The 24,043-nt window shown below is 40.4% G+C and overlaps 2 protein-coding genes across 5 annotated transcripts; both read right to left on the bottom strand.

Annotated features, from left to right (window-relative positions):
* Positions 1–4,183: 4,183 nt before the first annotated feature.
* On the bottom strand, positions 4,184–17,607 carry irf2 (interferon regulatory factor 2). Of its 4 annotated transcripts, none has more exons than XM_024428892.1 (9): positions 17,538–17,607; positions 14,427–14,519; positions 13,992–14,091; positions 13,678–13,854; positions 12,281–12,315; positions 11,970–12,096; positions 9,571–9,735; positions 8,747–8,790; positions 4,184–5,391 (listed from the first exon to the last, which is right to left on the bottom strand). In XM_024428892.1, exons 2-9 carry the CDS (start codon positions 14,511–14,513, stop codon positions 5,092–5,094), a joined length of 1,035 nt encoding a protein of 344 aa, XP_024284660.1. In that variant the 5' UTR covers positions 14,514–14,519; positions 17,538–17,607; the 3' UTR covers positions 4,184–5,091. The 4 variants fall into 4 exon arrangements, with proteins under 4 accessions (XP_024284660.1, XP_024284659.1, XP_024284662.1 ...); XM_024428891.2 differs by lacking the exon at positions 17,538–17,607 and adding an exon at positions 16,015–16,247; XM_024428894.2 differs by lacking the exon at positions 17,538–17,607 and adding an exon at positions 16,015–16,020 and having other exon boundaries at positions 11,970–12,093.
* Positions 16,907–22,887, bottom strand: casp3b (caspase 3, apoptosis-related cysteine peptidase b). The gene is made up of 7 exons (XM_024428895.2): positions 22,665–22,887; positions 22,413–22,508; positions 20,915–21,063; positions 20,685–20,813; positions 20,299–20,474; positions 19,903–20,044; positions 16,907–17,607 (listed from the first exon to the last, which is right to left on the bottom strand). Exons 1-7 carry the CDS (start codon positions 22,787–22,789, stop codon positions 17,399–17,401), a joined length of 1,026 nt encoding a protein of 341 aa, XP_024284663.2. The 5' UTR covers positions 22,790–22,887; the 3' UTR covers positions 16,907–17,398.
* Positions 22,888–24,043: the final 1,156 nt, after the last annotated feature.

Below are 24,043 nucleotides of genomic sequence, written 5' to 3'. Positions count from 1 at the left end.
TTGTTTTTATAGTTTTGTGAAGTGCTCTACTCTACTCCCACTACGTGTTAATCTCCAAGACAACCATTTCTACAAACAAGGGGATTCAATTAAAGGATTGCATTTATTTTTGTCAATTGCACACAAGCTCCAACTGAAACGTGACTACCGCTTTTAACCCTACCCCTCTGAATCGGAGACGTGCGTGCGGGGGCTGCCACATTAGGCGTCCGGGGAGCTGTTGTCTTGCTCGTGGACAGAATGACAGATTTTTTACCTCGTCTGCTCGGGGATTTGAACTAGGAACCTTACAGGTAACTGGCATTTCAGTACACACAGTATCATAATAATCATCAATTTACCCAAATATCCAGGCTCATAGTCCAACTGAATAAAGAGAGCTTTCATTGATGCATGGTAAAAAATATATATATACTTGCACTTAGTACTGTGATGTAGACACAGAGAAGAAAAATGATGTTTTTACATTGTTCACAAAACTGCTACATTCCTACCCACTTAATTGCTTTGTGAGCTCACACACTAAACTATTGAATACTTTGATTTATATTTCAGTTATTACTACAGCCACTAGATGGTGCAATGTATTCAGACTTTGCATGATTCACCAGAGATACAGTGCCTTCAGAAAGTATTCATAACCGTTGACTTATTCCACATTTTTTACAGGCTGAATTGTAAATGGATTGAAGATACGTTTTACCCCTCACCCATCTACACACAATACTGACAAAGTGAAAACATGTTTGTGGAAATGTTTGCTGATTTATTGATAATAAAATACAGAAATCTCATTTGCATAAGTATTCACACCCCAGTCAATACTTTGCAGAAGCACCTTTGGCGGCGATTACAACTTTGAGCTGTCTTGGGTATGTCTGTATCAGCTTTGCACATCTGGATTTGTGGATTTTCTCCTATTCTTCCCTGCAGATTTTCTCAAGCTCTGTTAAGTTAGATGGGGAACAGCAGTGAACAGCAATCTTCAAGCCTTTCCACAGATTTTCAATGGGATTCAAGTCTGGACCACTCAAGGACTTTAACATTCTTGTTCTGAAGCCACTCCAACATTGCTTTGGCTGTATGCTTGGGGTCATAAATCTTCACCCTAGTCTAAGATCATTTGCAGTCAAGCAGGTTCTCATCAAAGATTTTCCTCCATTCATTGTTCCATTTTATCCTTACCAGTCTCCCAGTCCCTGACACTGAAAAGCATCCCCATAGCATGAAGCTGTCACTACCATGCTTCACGGTAGGGATGGTATTAGATGGGTAATTGTGGACTTCAGGAAACAGCAGAGGGAACACCCCCCCATCCACCCCCCCATCCACATCGATGGAACAGTAGTGGAGAGGGTAGTAAGTTTTAAGTTCCTCGGCATACACATCACAGACAAACTGAATTGGTCCACTCACACAGACAGCATCGTGAGGAAGGCGCAGCAGCGCCTCTTCAACCTCAGGAGGCTGAAGAAATTCGGCTTGTCACCAAAAGCACTCACAAACTTCTACAGATGCACAATCGAGAGCATCCTGGCGGGCTGTATCACCGCCTGGTATGGCAACTGCACCGCCCTCAACCGTAAGGCTCTCCAGAGGGTAGTGAGGTCTGCACAACGCATCACCGGGGGCAAACTACCTGCCCTCCAGGACACCTACACCACCCGATGCTACAGGAAGGCCATAAAGATCATCAAGGACATCAACCACCCGAGCCACTGCCTGTTCACCCCGCTGCCATCCAGAAGGCGAGGTCAGTACAGGTGCATCAAAGCTGGGACCGAGAGACTGAAAAACAGCTTCTATCTCAAGGCCATCAGACTGTTAAACAGCCACCACTAACATTGAGTGGCTACTGCCAACACACTGTCAATGACACTGACTCTACTCCAGCCACTTTAATCATGGGAATTGATGGGAAATGATGTAAATATATCACTAGCCACTTTAAACAATGCTACCTTATATAATGTTACTTACCCTACATTGTTCATCTCATATGCATACGTTGATACTGTACTCTATATCATCGACTGCATCCTTATGTAATACATGTATCACTAGCCACTTTAACTATGCCACTTGGTTTACATACTTATCTCATATGTATATACTGTACTCGATATCATCTACTGTATCTTGCCTATGCTGCTCTGTACCATCACTCATTCATATATCCTTATGTACATATTCTTTATCCCCTTACACTGTGTATGACAGTAGTTTTTTTTGGAATTGTTAGTTAGATTACTTGCTCGTTATTACTGCATTGTCGGAACTAGAAGCACAAGCATTTCGCTACACTCGCATTAACATCTGCTAACCATGTGTATGTGACAAATAAAATTTGATTTGATTTGATTTGAATGAGCTGTGCCTGGTTTTCATCAAGACAAAGCACTTCGGATTCAAGCCCGAGTTACATTTTTGTCTCATCAGACCAGAATCTTTTGCCTCATGGTCTAAAATTTTCACGTGCCTTTTTGCAAACTCCAGGACTTTCTCAGGACTGGCTTCTGTCTGGCCCCTCTCCCATAAAGCCCCAGATAGGTGAAGTGCTGTAGAGAAAGTTATCCCTCTGCCAGATTCTCCCATCTCAGCCAAGGAACTCTATAGCTCTCTCCGAGTGGTTATTGGGTTCTTGGTCACCTCCCTGAGCCATGTCCTTCTTGCCCGGTTGCTCAGTTTGGTTCAACGGCCAGCTCTGGGTAGTTCCATATTTTTTTCCACTTGGAGAACACTGTGCACTTGGAAACTTTCAACATTCTAGAAATTGTTTTATACCCTAACCCCAGATATACGCCTCAACACAATTCAATCTCGGCGATCTGTGGACAGTTCATTGGACTTCATGTTATAGTTTTTGCTCTGACATACACTGTCAACTTTGAGACCTTATATAGACAGGTGTTTCTTTCTAAATCATGTCCAAACAATTGAATTGGTCACAGGTGGACTCCAAGTTGTAGTGATATCTCAAGGATGATCAAAATAAATTGGATGCACCTCAGCTCAGTTGGTAGTGTCATAGCAAAGGGTTGTGGATACTTATGCAAATGTAATATATTGCTGTATTTCATTTTCAATAAATTTGTAAACATTTGTAAAAAAATGTTTTCACTTTGTCATTATGGGGTATTGTGTGTAGATGGCTGAGAAAATTAATATATTTTATACATTTTGAATTCAGGCTGTACATAACAAAATGTGGTATGTCAAGGGGTTTGAATACTTTGAAGGCACTGTAACTACAGTATTGTCATGAACTTGACCCTTTTCATTTGCCCAGAGACTATTCAACCAAACCAAAGACATGAATGAAACTAAATGAAAGAAAATATAATAGTTGTATTTTATATACCTCTTTTCATTCAAACAAAAGTCCTTGGGCTGGACAATGCATTTTAAGATCTGCAGATGTCTGATGGTCCAGTCCTTTAACATTGCCGTTTCATAATGCTTGGCATTTGCGTGCTGTTATATGCTCTGTCTGGACTATCCTGTGGACTGTTTACTCTGGGATTGATTAATGGCCTATCTGGTGTGTGGTTGTCACAGCAACCAGGGCACCAATTGGCTGTGTGTTCAGGCGCAAACAGGAAGTTAAGAGGCTAAGAACAGCAACCGAAACTAAAAGGCAGCCAGAGCATGAGCCAAAGCAGGCAACTACCCCCCCCACCCCACCCCCACACACACACAATAGAATGTGAAAGGATTGTTAAGAGGAAACCAGGTAAAAAAAGAAGACAAAAAACCCCCTCTATTTTCAGTTCACAATCACTAGTATTTGTAGACTTTTCAGAGCCATTATGCTTTAGCTGGAGTATCACTGCATTCATGTCTGTTATTACTGCATTGTCGGCACTAGAAGCACAAGCATCTCTACACTCGCATTAACATCTGCTAACCTTGTGTATGTGACAAAATTTGATTTGATGAAACAAGTAATACTATGATTCAACACAGAGGCAAAAACACTCACTGTTGGCACCATTTTCTTTGTAAAAATCTTCCAGAGTTGAGAAAGGACAGCAGGAAGAGAACAGTGAAACAAATTCAAATTTCTTGAATCCAACAGCTGGACCAAATAACTACATAAACGTTTCACACATGGTCAGAAAACAGACATTGCTGACCTCTGGTAATCTGTGTCACTAGAAAAAAAATGTCTACTACACTGTAGTACCACAAGATTACAAAACAATATTTTTATTAAGATTTGCATGTTGATCCACAGGATTAAGAGTTGGCCATGAATGTGTGACACACTCAAACGTGTGTAAATGGATTTAGCAACTAATTTAAAACACCATTACATAGAGGCACACATAAGCAACAAGCCTATACAATTTCACACATGAGATGTCACAAATGCGGACTTGATAAAAATGTATTTTTTTCTTCATAATGTGTCATGTAAATAACAATAATAAAAAACAAATCGAACAAAGAATCAGAAATCTTTCATTGAGTAAAAAATATACAAATCAAATAAATTGTCCACGTTAGATTAAAATGTCCCTTTATATAAAAAAAATATATATAAGCTTGCTTAAAAGGCATCAAGATAAATGACCAGGTGCATTTACTCACTTCATCCTCCTAACCAATGGATGGCATCACCTTGAAGGTCAAAGACAAGGTTGGAAAGTTAGATCAGCAAGGCCTCTTGAGGCCTTTCCCAGGCTTCAGCCTTGCTGTCAGTGTAAACACACAGCCAGGGTGGCCACTCACATCCCCATCAGTGTTTTCCATAAGGTGCAGAAGCAGTATGCCATTACGCAGACATATCAGTATATACATTAATAACAGTGGGTGGGGAGTGTGAGAGATGCCCAACAGTTTGTAGATTCATCCCCTCACTCCCATCCCATCTAAAAAGGCCCTGAGATCTTGGCAGGTTCAGTTTGGGCATCGATTCATATTCTACAGCTCACAGAGCCCCTATACTGTATGTCCCATAGACATAGTCTTTACTATGAGTAGGCACTCTGGTCGAACAACAAGCCCAGCAGTGATCAATGCTTTTCAACGCCAAGCCTGCCCCTGACTGGCCTGTATCTGGTCTTGAGTCACTGCACTGCCAGGGCTTCAGCAGGTCTTCACAGAGGAGACGTCTGATGTCTTCATGATAACGCTGGCTCTGGTCTCTGCAGCAGAGGCCTGGCTGGAGGAAGCCTGCTCTGAGGGAGGGTGCTGGGCTGCTGGCATGTCCCTGGTCCAGGGGCTGTTGCTGTAGCTAATAAGGGGCATGGGGTCCCTGGTGCTGGTCACTTTGAAGTTGGTTACCTTTCCACCAGTGACAAAGGTGGCCATGCTGGGTAATGAGCACGAGGGCACTCTCAGCACAGAGGAAGTGAAACTTGATTCCCACAGCCCACCACGAAGATCCTGCAAGTCACACAGAAGGTGGGTTTAACTCAGCCAATGCCATAACCATTCAAACACTCATTTCAGGATATACATGAATATAGAGTTGGCTACTAGCATATTTCTGTTTGCAGAATCTTCATAAATCATTTAAAGCAGTAGAAGTGGGAATTTCATTGACATAGCAAGTCTAGCAAAACATGGCTGAAACACAGACATTCACATATATTGTCATGTTTATGAGCACTGTCAAACTTGTTCTTAATACTTTCTAAAATGCTTGTCCTCCTGCTGTTGAGCTCTGCATGATTCATCTATACTAAGGAACCTCATACTAAAGGGACCTCATCTCCCCACCAAGGGCTTCATTGGGCACAGAAAATAGCCTGGTGTTATACTAGTTCTCCGTTCCTCCAGTGGACATGTCAATATGTATTCAAAACAATACAAAGGCAACATTTAAGAAATAAATAATGCCTTCTGTAACAATATGCATGTGCTTGATTTGCTATTGTCCTTGTTTTGTAACGCTATGTACAGCACCTTCAGAAATTATTCACACACCTTGACTTTTTCAGGCCAAATTTAAAATGGATTCAATTTAGATTTTTTTGTGTCACTGGCCTACACACAATACCCCATAATATCAAAGCGGAATTATGTTTTTATTTTTTTTATTTTTAAGTTTAACAAATGAATTAACAATTAAAAGCTGAAATGTCTTGAGTCAACAAGTATCCAACCCCTTTATGGAAAGCCTAAATAAGTTCAGGAGTAATGATTTGCTTAACAAGTCACATAATAAGTTGCATGGACTCACTCAGTGCGCAATAATAGAGATTGACATGATTTTTTAATGACTACCTCATCTCTGTATCCCACACATTCACTTATCTGTAAGGTCCCCTAGTCGAGCAGTGAATTTCAAACAGATTCATCCACAAACTAGGGATGTTTTCCAATGCCTTGCAAAGGGCACCTATTGGTAGACATTGAATATCCTTTTGAGCATGGTGAAGTTATTAATTACACTTTGGGATGGTGTATAAATACACCCAGTCGCTACAAAGATACAGATGTTCTTCCAAACTCAGTTGCAGGAGAGGAAGGAAACCACTCAGGGATTTCACCATGAGGCCAATAGTGACTTTAAAACAGTTAGAGTTTAATGGCTATGATAGTTTTTCTCCTGAGGATGGATCAACATTATTGTAGTTACGCCACAATACTAACCTAATTGACAGAGTGAAAAGGAGGAAGCCTATACAGAATAAAATATTTCAAAATGAGCATCCTGTTTGCAACAACGCACTAAAGTAATACTGCAAAAACCACTCTCCATATTTTCAAGCATTGTTGTTGCTGCATTATGAGTATGCTTGTAATTGTTAAGGACTGGTGAATCTTTCAGGATAAAAAAATAAACGGAATGGAGCTAAGCACAGGCAAAATCCTAGTGGAAAACCTGGTAGTCTGCTTTCCACCAGACACTGGGAAATGAATTCTCCTTCCAGCAGGACAATAACCTAAAACAAAAGGCCAAACCTACAATGGAGTTGCTTACCAAGGAATGGCAGAGACACAGTTTTGACTTAAATCTGCTTGAAAATCTATGGCAAGCCCTGAAAATGGTTGTCTAGCAATTAACAACAACCAATTCGACAGAACTTTAAGAATTTTTTTAAAGAAAGAAACTTGGCAAATGTTGCACAATCCAGGTGTGGAAAGCTTTTAGAAACTTACCCAGAAAGACTCACAGCTGTAATCGCTGCCAAAGGTGCTTCTACAAAGTATTGACTCAGGGGTATGAATAAGAGATATTTCTGTATTTAATTTAGCCAAAAAAACATAAAACATCTTTTCACTTTGACATTATGGGGTACTGTGTGTCGATGGGTGAGGGAAAAAAATATTTAATACATTTTTTATTCAGGCTAACAACATGTGGAACAGGTCAAGGGGTATGAATACTTTCCAATCTCAAATACTTACCAATCACAAATCAAACACACTGTACGCGTTTGATTTGTGATTGGGCTTGATTTGAGGACAATTCAAGATATTAAATTAGGGTGAATCATTAGCCATGGGAAACAAGTGAATCCAGTATTCACCAGAGAGCTGCCTTCTGTTGCTTTGTCTTTCTTTACATCAGAGCACTCTAAAACAGGAACTGACAATATAAGCTAGAGGTAGTGGTAGAGTTAGTGGTAGTGGTACAGGTAGTGGTAGTGGTACAGGTAGTGGTACAGGTGGAGGTACAGGTGGAGGTAGAGGTGCAGGTAGAGGTAGAGTTAGTGGTAGTGGTAGTGGTAGAGGTAGTGGTAGTGGTAGAGGTGGTGGTAGAGGTGCAGGTAGTGGTAGAGTTAGTGGTAGAGGTAGTGGTAGTGGTAGAGGTAGTGGTAGAGGTGGAGGTGGTGGTAGAGGTGCAGGTAGTGGTAGAGTTAGTGGTAGAGGTAGTGGTAGAGGTACAGGTGGAGGTACAGGTGGAGGTAGAGGTGGTGGTAGAGGTGCAGGTAGTGGTAGAGGTAGACCTGGAGGTGGAGGTAGTGTGACAGTATTACCATGCTACAGTTACTGTACTCAGCTGTTAAGCAGTAGAACTGGCTAATATAATGAACTCAAAATGGTGGGCTTCAAGTTAAGGCTTGTTTATCAAATGTTTCAGCTGTATGTGTCTGTGTTCCCAGGCAGGCCCAGCCATGCCGCTCAGCCTTATTGGAATAAGGGAATGTTGCTAGCGAAGTGCCCTTACCTTGCCTTAGCGAACAGGCCAGCTACAATGGCACCATAAACAGGCCATCTACAGTGGCACCATAAAACAAAGCTTTCGCTCTGTGTTACAAGCACTCCTTAAAAGTTGCTGAAAATTATCGACCACTTATCGTGGAAATTTTGCTGATATCTTTCATTAAGATAAATAACATATAGGGCCCTACTAGAGAAATGTTAAATTTGGCACGAAATAAGTTTGCTAATATTGCTGATTGTTGAGGGGACAATTGATAGCTACAACATTCAAAGTAGCAGCAGTAGTTTTAAGGGTAATATAAAAGAGTAACTGGTGCATTCATGTTATGAACGTAGCGTTCAATTTATCTTTATCGAGATAGTTCACTAAATTTATCATATGGATTTTAATCAATATCAGCCAGCTCTAATGCACAGGCTTAAAATCAAAGGCTTCTGTGTACCTTTCCAATCTTACAAAAAAAGCTGCCTGTCTTGAGTGATTACTAAACTAACCATGGTTACCAGGACAACCAGTTCTAAATGATGTGTCTTGCTTCTGATACAGATATGTATTCTATTGTTCAGAGTCCTTTAGTTTGTACACAGATGGGTATAATACGTGTAGACAGAGCTCAGGCCTTACCTCCTTGGAGTCCTCTTCACTGTGCACACTGTCTGGGTCACTCTCTGTTAAGCAGACCAGGAAGAAGAACCATGAAACACAGTCAGGGATTTCCAGACTAACAGGTTAGAGAGGGATGATGACGTGAGGATTATCTGCTACCATCAGTGATACACTCTAGGCAGCCTCTAAACAATCATTGATCGTTTAATGCTTCACCAAATACTAAACATGCAGGACTAGTAGTTGCACTGTGTACAGTATGTCACTTTACAACACATTAACTTACTCTACAGTAATAACAGGAGCAGGTTGAATGACAGTGGAGATGTAGCCATCTTTATGATGACACACACTGGCCTTGAGCTTGCAACAGCAAAGCCATAAACCATAATATACATTAAGCAATACAACACAGTACTACACTACCTGGCTCAAATAAAAGGTTCAAAGGTTTCCATTTTACCTGCTATTTTGAAATGGAGCCTTAACTGTCCCTTTGAAGCCACAAGCATAGAAGGGTGTTGAAAATCTAGTAATTAATACCTCCAAATAAATGATTCACCTATCAGTCTTATTTGATTGTAGATCTCATTCAACTCTAGCTTAATTTTGATATGGCTGACAAGGATTCTACTACTCTATTAAAACCTATGATGGGTACTGATGTGACTTGCAGGTCTTCTGCAGGAAAGATTGTAGCTGCCAGCGTCCTCACCGTGGGTGGAGGAGTTAAACACAATTCTACATGCCAATTGGGATCCCAAATTCAAGGGCAAGCACCCATGTCTGTTGTGTTAAGGCATGGGATGGGAGCATTTAGGGGGTGGGGGGGGTGGACTGACCTCCATACGAGGACACAGGGGAGATCTGGAGTGGGTACGGGTGGCTGGAGCTGACTGACTGCTCCTCATTCTCCGTGGTCACCTCGATGGTCTGGCAGACACAAGGCAGGTCGTCGACGATCAGCTGGTCGTACCCAGGACTGTGACTGCTCTGATGAAGATATTCTGAGGAAGAGAGGATGATCCCTGGTTATTAAACGGTAATCCAGAGGAAAGACACACAAGCACTCTACACACACGTACATTGGAATATTGTTATATGGTGGTATTATATAATTTTGTATTGTAGATATGTTGTGGTGTAATAATGTTATATGATGTACTGTTTTATATTTTGTTTTAAATGTAATGTAAGTGTCTTAATGTGTTTGGACCCCAGGAAGAGTAGCTGCTGTCTCGGCAGAACTAACGGGGATCCATAATAAACACCAGGAAGAGTAGTTGCTGCCTTGGTAGGAACTAATGTGGATCCATAATAGAGGTCGACCGATTAATCTGAGTGGCCGATTAATTAGGGCCGATTAAGTTTTCATAACAATCGGTAATAGGAAATTTTGGACTCCGATTACGTTGCAGTCCACGAGGAGACTGCGTGGCAGGTTGACTACCTGTTTCCAGAGTGCAGCAAGGAGCCAAGGTAGGTTGCTAGCTAGCATTAAATGTATCTTATAAAAAACAATCAATCTTAACATAATCACTAGTTAACTACACATGGTTGATGATATTACTAGTTTATCTAGCTTGTCCTGCGTTGCATATAATCGATGCGGTGCCTGTTAATTTATCATTGAATCACATCCTACTTCGCCAAACGGGTGATGATTTAACAAGCGCATTCGCGAAAAAAGCACTGTCGTTGCACAAATGTACCTAACCATAAACATCAATGCCTTTCTTAAAATCAATACACAAGTATATATTTTTAAACCTGCATATTTAGTTAATATTGCCTGCTAACATGAATTTCTTTTAACTAGGATATTGTGTCACTTCTCGTGTTCTGCACAAGCAGAGTCAGGGTATATGCAGCAGTTTGGGCTGCCTGGCTTGTTGCGAACTGTGTGAAGACCAATTAAGCCTAACAAAGACAGTAATTAATTTGCCAGAATTGTACATAATTATGACATAACATTAAAAATTGTGCAATGTAATATCAATATTTTGACTTAGGGATGCCACCTGTTAGATAAAATACGGAACGGTTCCATATTTCATTGAAAGAATAAACGTTTTGTTTTCGAAATGATAGTTTCAGGATTTGACCACATTAATGACCTTCGGCTCGTATTTCTGTGATTTATTATATTATAATTATGTCTATGATTTGATAGAGCAGTCTGACTGAGCGGTGGTAGGCAGCAGCAGGCTCGTAAGCATTCATTCAAACAGCACTTTCCTGCATTTGCCAGCAGCTCTTCGCTGTGCTTCAAGCATTGCACTGTGTAGGACTTCAAGCCTATCAACTCCCGAGATTAGGCTGGCAATACTATAGTGCCTATAAGAACATCCAATAGTCAAAGGTATATGAAATACAAATGGTATAGAGAAATAGTCCTAAAATAACTACAACTTAAAAATTCTTAACAGGGAATATTGAAGACTCATGTTAAAAGGAACCACCATCTTTCATATGTTCTGAGCAAGGAACTTAAACATGAGCTTTTTTACATGGCACATATTACACTTTTACTTTCTTCTCCAACACTTGTATTGCATTATTTAAACCAAAATGAACATGTGTCATTATTTATTTGAGACTAAACAGATTTTATTGATGTATTATATTAAGTTAAAATAAAAGTGTTCATTCAGTATTGTTGGAATTGTCATTATTACAAATATATAATATATATCGGACGATTAATCGGCATGGGCTTTTTTTGGTCCTCCAATAAATCGGTATTGGTGTTGAAAAATCATAATCGGTCAACCTCTAATCCATAATAAACCCCAGGAAGAGTACCTGCTGCCTTGGCAGAACTAATGGGGATCCTTAATAAACCCCAGGAAGAGTAGCTGCTAACGTCCCAGAACTAATGGGGATCAATAATAAACCCCAGGAAGAGTCGCTGCTACCTTGGCAGGAACTAATGGGGATCCTTAATAAATAAAAATACACAACCAAAAATAAAACGTATGCATATAAGACATTAGTAAGAGCATAATTAACTACTACAGTTGTGCAGTCTTGCATGTTTACCACACACTTTTAAAATCAACATCAATTACATTGATTGAGGTATGTAGTAGAGACAAGGTGGTCACAAATGACATCGTGTTCCCTGTAAAGTGCACTAATTTTGACCAGAGCCCTATGGAAAGTGATCAAAAGAAGTGAACTATATAGGGATTAGTGTGCAATTGGGGACACAAAAAAACACACTAATGCCAGGTATTACCTGTGCAGTCTGTAAAGTACTCGTCTTTCACCTCCTCCTTCACCTCCACCTTCACCACCGGCCCATGATGGTCTCCAACAGACCCATTCATGCTCTCCATGGCTGGGAACCCGGGCTCCACCTGCTGCTGGGGTGACAGAGATAGAGGGGTGTGGGCATCTCTCTCCATCCTCATTGAAGGTCTGTTATCCATGCTCATACCATTTTACATGCAAATTATTCATTTACAATAATAGTTTGAATGTGAAATTGATTATAGACTTATGCACAGAGGTGTTGTGTCAACATAACATTTTGATGATGGTTATTACCTTGTTCTTTCCTCCTTTCTCAGTCCTCTTCTTTCCTAGAAAACACACACAGTCCATTGTTAATAGACAGTCCATTGTTACACACAATCTATTTCAGTGTGTCAAATGTGTATCAGTTTTCTACAGGTTATTAGATCATATACCAAAATAATACTCAGAGCACATATTACACATGAATTGAAGTTGAATGCAAAACTGGCCACATCATAATGCCTTAATACAGTCATAAGTGTGACACACTGAAAGCGGATATACCCTACAGTTTGCCATTTATAATGTTACTACCCGGTACTCCCGGTACATAGCCATGTTACTACCCGGTACATAGCCATGTTGCTACCCGGTGCTACCCGGTACATAGCCATGTTGCTACCCGGTACATAGCCATGTTGCTACCCGGTACATAGCCATGTTGCTACCCGGTACATAGCCATGTTGCTACCCGGTACATAGCCATGTTGCTACCCGGTACTCCCGGTACATAGCCATGTTGCTACCCGGTACTCCCTGTACATAGCCATGTTGCTACCCGGTACTCCCTGTACATAGCCATGTTGCTACCCGGTACTCCTGTACATAGCCATGTTGCTACCCGGTACTCCTGTACATAGCCATGTTGCTACCCGGTACTCCTGTACATAGCCATGTTGCTACCCGGTACTCCTGTACATAGCCATGTTGCTACCCGGTACTCCTGTACATAGCCATGTTACTACCCGGTACTCCTGTACATAGCCATGTTACTACCCGGTACTCCTGTACATAGCCATGTTACTCCCGGTACTCCTGTACATAGCCATGTTACTACCCGGTACTCCCTATACATAGCCATGTTACTACCCGGTACTCCCTGTACATAGCCATGTTACTACCCGGTACTCCCTATACATAGCCATGTTACTACCCGGTACTCCCTGTACATAGCCATGTTACTACCCGGTACTCCCTATACATAGCCATGTTACTACCCGGTACTCCCTGTATATAGCCATGTTAGTTTTACTTGTTATTGTTATTCACTGTATTTATTCCTTGCGTCACTATTTCTATTGATGTTAAAAGGACCCGTCAGAAAGCATTTCACTGTTAGCCTACACCTGTTGTTTACCAAGCAGTTCACTGTTAGTAAACCACAGGTGTAGACTAAGCACGTAACAAATAAAATGTGATTTGAATTCAACCACTGTTCTCGCTGAACCAGAGACTGCGTTTACACAGGCAGCCCAATTCTGTATTTTTTTATAACTAATTGGTCTTTTGACCAATCACATCAGATCTTTTCACATCAGATCTTTTTCAGAGCTGATCTGATTGGTCAAAATACCAATTAGTGAAAAAAAAATATCAGAATTAGGCTGCCTGTCTACCTGCAGCCAGAGACTCAGAGAACAACTTGCCTTTCTTGGTCTGGCGCTCTGAAGCAGACAGCATCTTGTATACTCTGAAAGCGTTGGTCCCCTTCTTGATGCTCTTGTCTTTCACCTCCTCAATATCAGGCAGAGAGTTCATAGCACAGCGGAAATTGGCCTTCCATGTTTTCGGGTCTGGTTTGTCGATCCCTAGTTGGTATTTTCCTGATAAGAGAAAATCACTTGTTATGGGAAGGCCATACTGCTGCATAAACTTAATTCATAACACAACAGTAGCATTGGTCATGTAGAACTGTGTATTGTTGGCCATTTCTTATCATTTCAAATGTTCATTACCGTACCTGTATGAATGGCCCAGTTCATAAATAAAGGAGCGTCTTTCTCCAAATCCCAGCCATGCCTTGCAGCATGCATCCATGGAATCTGGAAGATCCTCTTCTCCTGCAGGTTCATCACAACAATGATTCAGACATACTTTATGACTTGGCTAACAAATCAGCAGCACATACATGCGTTTCCTGTTTCTACATACAGTACTTGCCAGTGAGGATTTTAAAAATATAACAAGCAAACAAAACACACAACTTAGACAGAATATGGTTGACTGTTTAGATAGGAGTGTAAACCTGTTTGTGTGACGGAGGGGTTACGTTGTTGGGTTTGGTAGCAAATTGCTTCAGCAAAGACTGAAAACCTGGTACAGAATAATCTTAGAATGTGTTGATTTTCCATACTGAAGAAAACGGAATGTCTCAATAAAGATATATTTCACTCACTCTATTAATCCATATCAGGCCAGGGATTAGGGAAGAGTTTATCTGTTCCACCAGCCATGGCCGCATTCGCATCCTTTCCACGGGCATGGTAGCCTGCAGACAGAGAGCAAGGAGGAGATAAACAGTAAATGTAATGAATTATCCATTTCCTTAGCTTCCTGTAGACAGCAACAGGTCAGAAAACCTCACTGGCAAAGAGGCCCATTAGGGGGATGACATCATTCCCGGAGCCCATCAGCAACATCTGATATCATTCTCTTACTAAAGAGCAGAAACCCAGCGCCACAACAAATATTTTACAGGGGGGTTACAACAAAACGCGAATAGACGCAGTTGTGTTTTAGCACACGTCAAGCTTTACTTTGTTGATGTGTAATATGGTGTTAATGGTTAAAAGGTGCACATAAGCTTGTGATGACCACGCAAGTTGCTTAGTTATTACTGCATGCAACCGTAGCCAAGAATTCTCAAATCCACGTTACCCAATGGAGTTGAGCAGCGAGGCGCTGAGTTTTGGCAGTGTAGCCTACTTCCGACTACATCGAGTCAGTATCAGTCGATACTAGTAAAAATGTCCATTATTTCATGCGTACCTTGTACGTGTTTGTCATGTGTAACTGTTCTTTTCTTTCAGTTGCTGCAATCCGAAGGTTTTGATAAAAACGTAATTCTATGTGACTGTCAAATTGCGTGGTGCAGGGCTGCTCCTTATACTTTAACAAACAATGGCTCTCTTGGCGGAGGTTGAGTAAAATGCTATTTTTAATAAAAAACGACTGATTGCAGCACCAAAAGTAAATAACCCAGTTACACAGGACAAACATAAGTACAAGGTATGCATGAAATAATTGACATTTTTTACCACCATCTACAGATCTCTATGTACTCGATGTATTCGGAGGTAGGCTGCACTCCGCCAAAACTCACCTCATCGCCACCAAACTTCATCCGGTATCGTAGAGTTGAGAATTATTGGCTACAGGTAGACGTAGAGTAATCAAGTCGTGATCAAAGTTCACTTCAACAAAAGGCAACTAACTCCTAAACCAATATTCAGTAACAGGATATTAGAATGTTACTTTAATATATATATATACATACATACACACACACACTTCTTGGGTTAATCATACATATTCTAGTTTGCTTTAAAAATGAGGCAGTAAAATAACTTAGTTATCATTTAGTAAACCCTGCAGTTGTAGTCTAGTATTCATGCAATTTACCAAGCGTGTTCCAATTCTATTATACTGCCCATCTTAGCCTGATAACATACACAATAACAGACATCTACCTGTAAATGGTTATACCGCAACAATTGCCTGTAGACATTTTGGTGCGCAATGCGCCACAAAGAAACATTTCGCTCAGTCTTGTCAAGTCACGTTGTCGTCAAAACTGACAGCTGTGCTAATTCAAGTTCACAAGAAAGCTGCCAGACATATCAACCCAAAAGTGAAAATAAACTTCATTCCAAGTCGGTTGGCCAACGGATCAACATTCTATTACTTTCGATTAGGGTTTACAATGTCGCTTCGTGATTCTATAGATACATAACTTCAGCGATAATAACATGCGGAAACGTTACCTGCGATAAAGTGTTCTATTCAGCTTGATTAATCGACAGTCCTCTTGTCAGTTGAACAATATTCTCGTGTAGTTTGAGTTTCTGTATATCAAACGAAAAGTTAATTTAGCCTATTTCAGTGTCCAGATCGAAAGCAAAACAAGTAAAGGAAGTGCTTGGCGTGGAAATCCCCTCCCGATTTGTTTGTCTCACGTCCCCTGAGCCTAGATGGCGTTGCACAGGGTTCTGGAGAGCACGGAAGTCTTCTCATTGGTCTACGCCTCTGCAACGGACAGCTCAATTTCATTTTCACTTCCTCAACACCCATCTGGTTGGATCCCAGCTTGCATTTTCTGCTTGAAACGAAACTAGTTGCTCTGTTTCAAAATTTGCTACAGTGCTTTTTGCATAGTTCATTTCTGAAAATGTGGACAGAACTTGTGTACTGTAAACCCTACATACAATATCAGAAAACAATGTAATTTTTGCCCATGGTTAATGAACTGTCTTTGTTATTTGAACTTGATGGAAGTAAAACCTTGTAGTTTCTGGTCAGTATTGTCAGAAAGGCAAAGCAGAGGCAGTGTGGTTTCCCTGGCCCCTAACACAGGAAATGCAAGCGCCTTGGCCCTGCAGACACAGACATCTTATCTGAGGCCAAACACTCTGCAAGTCCCACCCATTCAGATGTCCATCATGTGTTGGATAAAGACAGTTTCCAACTTTTGAATAACCATGATATGTTAGATTTTCATATGGAATACTATCGCAATGAAATCGCAAACATATTATTTCACAATAGGATGCAAGAAATTCTTGCACCAGGAATCAACAAAAAAAATTCTATATTTTCTTACATTTTTTTCTTGAAATCCTATTTACATAAATGTTGTTTCTTGGGAACACAATTTACCAAGGATAAAAGCTCCTTTATTCATGTAGTACCCTATTTGAATGTGCAAATGATGAAAAAACACCTCACGGGTGACAGATGATTTATATAGAGACAGAACACAACTTTAGAATACTTATAAAGCCCGAGTGACTTTCATTCCATGTTATCTGAACATGTATTTACCCTACAATTCAGAGCATTTTAATTCCATTCCAAATTAATTAACTACATATCAATAGCAAGTACTACTATTGCGTAGTCAATACTTAATGCCAGCCTTTCCCCATTAAAAAGCCATTCTCTGTGGTCCAACATAATGCCCTTTAGGCCCCAAGGGTAAACATTTCATACCTTTTCGCTTTTAGACTTTCCCCAAACAGAAGTATTTGAATAAGTGATTACACAGTGGTATTTGGTCCAGTGCAGAGAATCCCTCTGTATTATTTAATGGTCTTTAGAAGCCCAGCAGACACTGTGCAAATATGTAAAATGGTCCCACAGGATATACAATCACTGTGGAAAGTAGAGATGTTTGGTCAACATAGACACAATGCAAGGGATCTGCTTGTTGGCGGAAGCCTCGAAGTCATGTGCCACCTTGTGGTTAACACGTGTCATGATCTGCATAATGTCCAGCTGTTTGCCGTACCTTTGTAACATCTCACAGAGGGCCTGGATGAACCAGGAGCCCTTGTCGGTGTTCCTCCAGGAGTAGTAGCCTATGGAGTTCACAAACCAAATCAGTCAAACACTATAGCAATGATAACCATTGCTAAAACTTCTAAAGTGGTACATGGTCGTTTTTGTACGTAGGTGCAGTGCAATTACCAAACGTTTATTTTAGTAGGACTATAGTCTACTGTGATTCACACATTTGCAGTTTGTTTAAGTTCAGACATCAGTTGTAAGTACTACGTAACAATGGGTGCCTACATTATACCATGTAAAGGTAACATATCTAGTATGCATGAATAAATGACAGTGTTTAAAGCTGGAAACCTTCATTGACACAATAAAGCGGACACCCTGCCTGAGTTTTGGTGAAAAGCTGAGGGATGGGCCTGGAGAAACCTAACCACTCAAATTCAAAGCGAGAACTATGTATGCAAGGACTGACCATTCATTATATTATAATGATAGTTTTAACCATGTTGAGAGGCTATACAGTGTTGGTTTGCATTTAGTTTGTTTACAAACAGAGTATAACAAGCTTATAGATGTTGGGTTCTGATGGGGTACGATGGTTAACCTAAGCTCATGAATATAACTTATAAATGCCTCAAGAAATCAACAGGTATATACAGTTGAAGTCAGAAGTTTACATAAACTAGGTTTAAATGTGTTTGGCAAAGGTGTTTAACAATTCCTGACATTTAATCCAAGTAAAAATTCCCGGTCTGAGGTCATTTAGGATCACCACTTTATTTTAAGAATGTGAAATGTCAGAATAACAGAGAGAATGATTTATTTCTGGTTTTATTTCTTTCATCACATCCCCAGTGGGTCAGAAGTTTACTTACACTCAATTAGTATTTGGTAGCATTGCCTTTAAATTGTTTAACTTGGGTCAAACATTTCAGGTAGCCTTCCACAATAAGTTGGGTGAATTTTGGCCCATTCTTCCTGACAGAGCTGGTGTAACTGAGTCAGGTTTGTAGGCCTCCTTGCTCGCACATGCTTTTTCAGTTCTGCCCACAATTGTTCTATAGAATTGAGGTCAGGGCTTTGTGATGGCCACTCCAATACCTTGACATTGTTGTTCCTTAAGCCATTTTTCCGCAACTTCGGAAGTATGCTTGGAGTCATTGTCCAATCGGAAGACCCATTTGCAACCAAGCTTTAACTTCCTGGCTGATGTCTTGAGATGTTGCTTCAATATATCCACATAATTTTCCCTCCTCGTGATGCCATCTATTTTGTGAAGTGCACCAGTCCCTCCTGCAGCAAAGCACCCCCACAACATGCTGCCACCCCTGTGCTTCACGGCTGGGATGGTGTTCTTCGGCTTACAAGCCTCCCCCTTTTTCCTCCAAACATAACAGTGGTCATTATGGCCAAACAGTTCTATTTTTGTTTCATCAGACCAGAGGACACTTCTCCAAAAGGTACGATCTTTGTCCCCATGTGTAGTTGCAAACCATAGTCTGGCTTTTTTATGGCGGTTTTGGAGCAGTGGCTTCTTCCTTGCTGAGCGTCCTTTCAGGTTCTGTCGATATTGAACTCATTTTACTGTGGATACAGATAATTTTGTACCAGTTTCCTCCAGCATCTTCACAAGGTCCTTTGCTGTTGTTCTGGGATTGACTTGCACTTCTCACACCAAAATACGTTCATCTCTAGGAGACAGAACACGTCTCCTTCCTGAGCGGTAGGATGGCTGCGTGGTCCCATGGTGTTTATACTTGCGTACTATTGTTTGTATAGATGAACACGGTCCCGTCAGGAAATTGCTCCAAAGGATGAACCAGACTTGAAGGTCTACAATTTCTTTCCTGTGGTCTTGTCTGATTTATTTTGATTTTCCCATGATGTCAAACAAAGAGACACTGAGTTTAAAGGTAGGCCTTGAAATACATCTACAGGTACACCTCCAATTGACTCAAATGATGTTAATTAGCCTATCAGAAGCTTCTAAAGCCATGACATCATTTTCTGGAATTTTCCAAGCTGTTTAAAGGCAGTGTCAACTTGTGTATGTAAACTTCTGACCCACTGGAATTGTGATGCAGGGAATTATAAGTGAAATAATATGTCTGTAAACAATTGTTGGAAAAATGACTTGTGTCATGCACAAAGTAGATGTCCTAACGACTTGTCAAAACTATAGTTGTTAACAAGAAATTTTTAGAGTGGTTGAAAAATGAGTTTTAATGACTCCAACCGAAGTGTATGTAAACTTCCGATTTACATAAACATTTAATTTAGAAGTAACTAACGATTCTAGCTTACATGTTAAGTACGTAAGGAGAGGGCGGTTAAAAATAAACGGTTTATCAATAAACAGGGTTTATTACCTGGGGCTGTAGAGTAAGCATAGAGAAAGTCTGCCTCCACTGGAATCCTCTCTGGATAGTTACCAGCAACGCTGTCCGTCTCTATTCCACCAGCAACACTGTCTGTCTCTATTCCACAGTCCAGATCAGAGCCACGGCACGCCTACACTCCAGGTCCACAGGAAAGATTAGGGGTCAAGGGTCAGGGGAAGAGAGGCTACTCTTTTAACACTATCACTGAATATCAGTCATGCAGAATACATGTTCATCACTTTAGTACACAACATATTTACAAAGTCATGCAGTTACACTGCATCCTCATTCCTCAGTCTTTAGAGTTGATTCAACAAACATACCTAGAGAATCATTGAGCTGCATAAGGGAAATTTAGAGCAGGCAGCTAAAACCTTACAGTACCTGGATGAAGAAGAGTTTGGGCTTTCCCACCAGCGTTTTGCAGCGGTCACCCCTGAAGAGTCCGGTGAGCTTCTGGAGCTCCACATTTCCATCTGTGCCATAGAACACACCCTCTCCTCCATGGCTCAGCATCACACACACAAAGGAGGCTGACTGGCTGTGGTTGTCTTGAGACACTGAAAAATGTCATACACACATGTAGTTTAAACTTAAAGTCTGTCAACATTTTTTATTCAGAGACATTTCCTAAAGTTGATCAAAGTTAGCCAGATGACACATCACTACTACCATGATTGCAATTCATTTGTAGATGATCAGAAAAACTTCTCAAAAGAAGCTTCCAGAACAGAAGAAAATCTAACTCACATCCAGACTGGTGAACTTACCAGTGTAAAGCAGCTGTTGGATCTGCTGCACCGTCTGGTCATTGGCAACTTTCACGTTGTACCCCAAACGTTCGAACACTTTCCTTGCATAGCCAGCATCCACATCTGTTCCCTTGCGCGAACTCATTCCTTTCAAAGGGAAATTACCAATGAAGTGTAGACATCCGACATATCATTGTAACCTGAACAGGACAACAACAAAAACTCCTATAATACACACTCAGGCCTACCTGTTCTCCTGTCAAAGTTCTTGTTGTTGATGATGACACATTGTCCAAGGCTGGGGTAGTTCATTTTATATGTGTACATGTCAGCTGGAGGCCTAGCATCTACTTTCTGATTCTCTATAGTAAACCTTGGCAGTGAGGGACTCCCTGGCCTGGAACAAAGACAAAGAAGTTCCTTTTAACATTTAAAAGTGGACTTTTCATTGTCCGTGTTAATCTGGTTCCACAGGTAGCCTATGTTGAAAATCCATGTTGTTTGGCTAATAGAGCCCGGGGAATGAAACCTCTAACATACCTGAAAATTTCCCAGAATGAATGGTTTCGACTTGAGGTTCACTGAAATCTCCTTAAGGTTGAAACGATACTAGGCCAATATGTTTGCACCAGGGTGACGAATGAGGGATACGGCTTGAAAAAGTACCTTAATGCAGGGATGGACAGTGTTGCAGTACTCCTAATCATTCCATTTCCTCAAATATTGAAATATTGCCCGTTTTTTTTATTTGAATAAAGCAGCACATTGGATTAAATTCAAATGCAACACCTAGCATTGGGGTAAGTAACAGTATTTTGCAATCCAACAGGCTGCTTTAGAATCAGAGAACCTAACATGCTGTCAAAAAGGGCAGTTTAATAAAAAATAAAAAACTGAAATACTGCAAATCTTCTAAATATCCCATTATGCCAGAAGCGACACCTTCCATGCCTGGATTGAGGTACATTTTCAAACCAAATGCCATAGCATCATTTAGACTAAAAGGAGAATGTAGTGAACCTCAAGTCGAAACCATTCCTACTAGACTGTACAGATGACATGCTTAAACGCATGCATCAACCAATGGTCATCGACTGTGGCGTCGGGCACCAGATTGCTATAACATATGTGGTTAGCTGATACGTAAAAATACCTATCCTGGCCATTGTTAGATCTGGCATGCGTCAGCAACGTCTAAGCAGAGGAATACGACCAATGTGTTTTTGGTCAGACGTCACGTTGCATGCTCATGGAGATGAGATAATCATTTGTTCACCACGATTCATGGGTAAATGAAAGCATTAAAATATACTCCCTCGGAATGTGAGAGCTGATAGAACTATGTGTAACGGATGTGAAACGCTAGCTTAGTTAGCGGTAGTTCGCGCTAAATAGCGTTTCAATCGGTGACGTCACTTGCTCTGAGACCTTGAAGTAGTAGTTCCCCTTGCTCTGCAAGGGTCGCGGCTTTTGTGGAGCGATGGGTATGGATCTTCGTGGGTGACTGTTGAGGGTCCCGGGCGCGAACCAGGGACCCGACTGTCTAAAGTTATACTGTTACATATGTAAGAAGAGGCTCACTGGCCCAACTCATCCCAATGGGGTTATAAATGCCCCAGCTCATGTTATAAATTTAAAATCATAGAGTAGGCCTACATTCAATAAACATACATTTCATTGTGTCGCCTGCTATTCTATATTATTTGTGAAGCTGATAGGTTTGACAGGAGAAACGCAATGCCTTACCATTGTGTAGTTATGCATTTGGCATCCACCAAATCAGACATGGTGCCAATCTCAGTTGTGCAATCAGTCTTTACAACGCCTAGCGTTATAGTTGTACTGAAAGTGAAAAATAAAGTAGTTTATTACACACACACCGGTGGTTGCTTCCAAAGTTTAGTCCACACAGGAGCCAAGCATGGTTATATAGTTAGCTAGTTTGATTGATAAATGGCAATACATACATTATCAATGTTAAGGGTAAAACAAACTTACTTTGCGTTAAACAGTTGAAATACACAGGTGACAGCGAAAACGTAAAGCCTTCCCAATTTACCTGTGACTTGTTCATGAGAAAAAAGAAAAAAAAAGCTAGTTATGGCGTCATTTGGCAAACGCATCCAATCAAACGCCGTAGTTTAGTGTGTGGGCAGGTTTTCCCACTAGTTACCACAACCCCAAAGTCAAAATTGGCAATATCGTAACAATTCATGAAAACAAAAATGTGCTTTTTGGTCTTAATTTAAGGTTGGACGTAAGATTAGCAGTGTGGTTAAGGTTGAAATAAGATGTTTAGAAGATAAATTGTAGAAATAGGCGGGGGTTATGACTTTGTGTCTGTGGTACCTAGTGTCGACCCGTGTGGGCGGGCCTAAAGTACACACCTTGACAAAGGACGGAATTTCCAAAGAAGCCTACAGAATAACTTCCAGTGAATTTATTTTTTAAGAACTGGTTTAATAATCATATCCTGCTGGTGAGTCAACTTTTTAATGCATTAGGATTGTTACTCAATTATATCGTAACAATATCCCTGTTACACCAAGTCCTAGATAGTTCGCTAAAGTCTTTGATACTATTCCATCTTCAACTCTCATGTTGTTTAGAGGTGTAACCAGATCTCATCTTCTTGAGCTACCCTCTCTTAATCCAGTTGACTCCTCAATAGAAAAAAATGCATTTATCCTTGCTCCCTCAGAACAACAGATCTATATGTGCTTTATTTCTATTACTCACGTCACCATTTACTGGAATACATTTGTCAATAATATCTGTTGGAAAAAAGTATGGTTATTACCACACAAATACCTGATCAGTATTACCCAGCGAATCATTACCTGAAGAAACTTTTTTTTTTAAATACATTAACTGTACTTTTTGTGTTGAACATCCAGAAGCAGTTTTGCATTTATTTTGGCATTGTCTATATGTAAAGAAATCATGGAAAGATATTTCTAGTTTTATCATTGTTAATATTCTTGATGACTTTTGTTTATTATGGGAGAATGTGCTGCTCGGGTTCCTTAACTGCAATAAGGATAAAGAAAATAATTTACCTCAATCGAATTGTGCTAATGGTAACATTTCAGATTCATAAATGTAAATTAATTAATAAACACTCTTCCATGTTTTCTATAAGGAATTGTAGCAGTACATTAAGAACATTCTCCCAAAAAGAAAGCTAAATCAATACGTGTGTATCTTTTAAGGTCTTTGTATAAATCCGTAATTTGTTGTACCCCCTAGCATGTTATCATTGTCTGTTTGTATACTTATTGTATGTATACTGGTGTTTCTGCAATAATAAAATGTAAATAAATATATTTACTTTCCTGTTAACGCTGTTCTCCAGATTCCAGCTGGAGTTATGCGCG

The sequence above is a fragment of the Oncorhynchus tshawytscha genome, linkage group LG08, assembly GCF_018296145.1.
Source record: "Oncorhynchus tshawytscha isolate Ot180627B linkage group LG08, Otsh_v2.0, whole genome shotgun sequence".
NCBI classification, from domain to species: Eukaryota; Metazoa; Chordata; class Actinopteri; order Salmoniformes; family Salmonidae; genus Oncorhynchus; species Oncorhynchus tshawytscha.
This window is presented reverse-complemented; position numbering and strand designations above follow the sequence as displayed.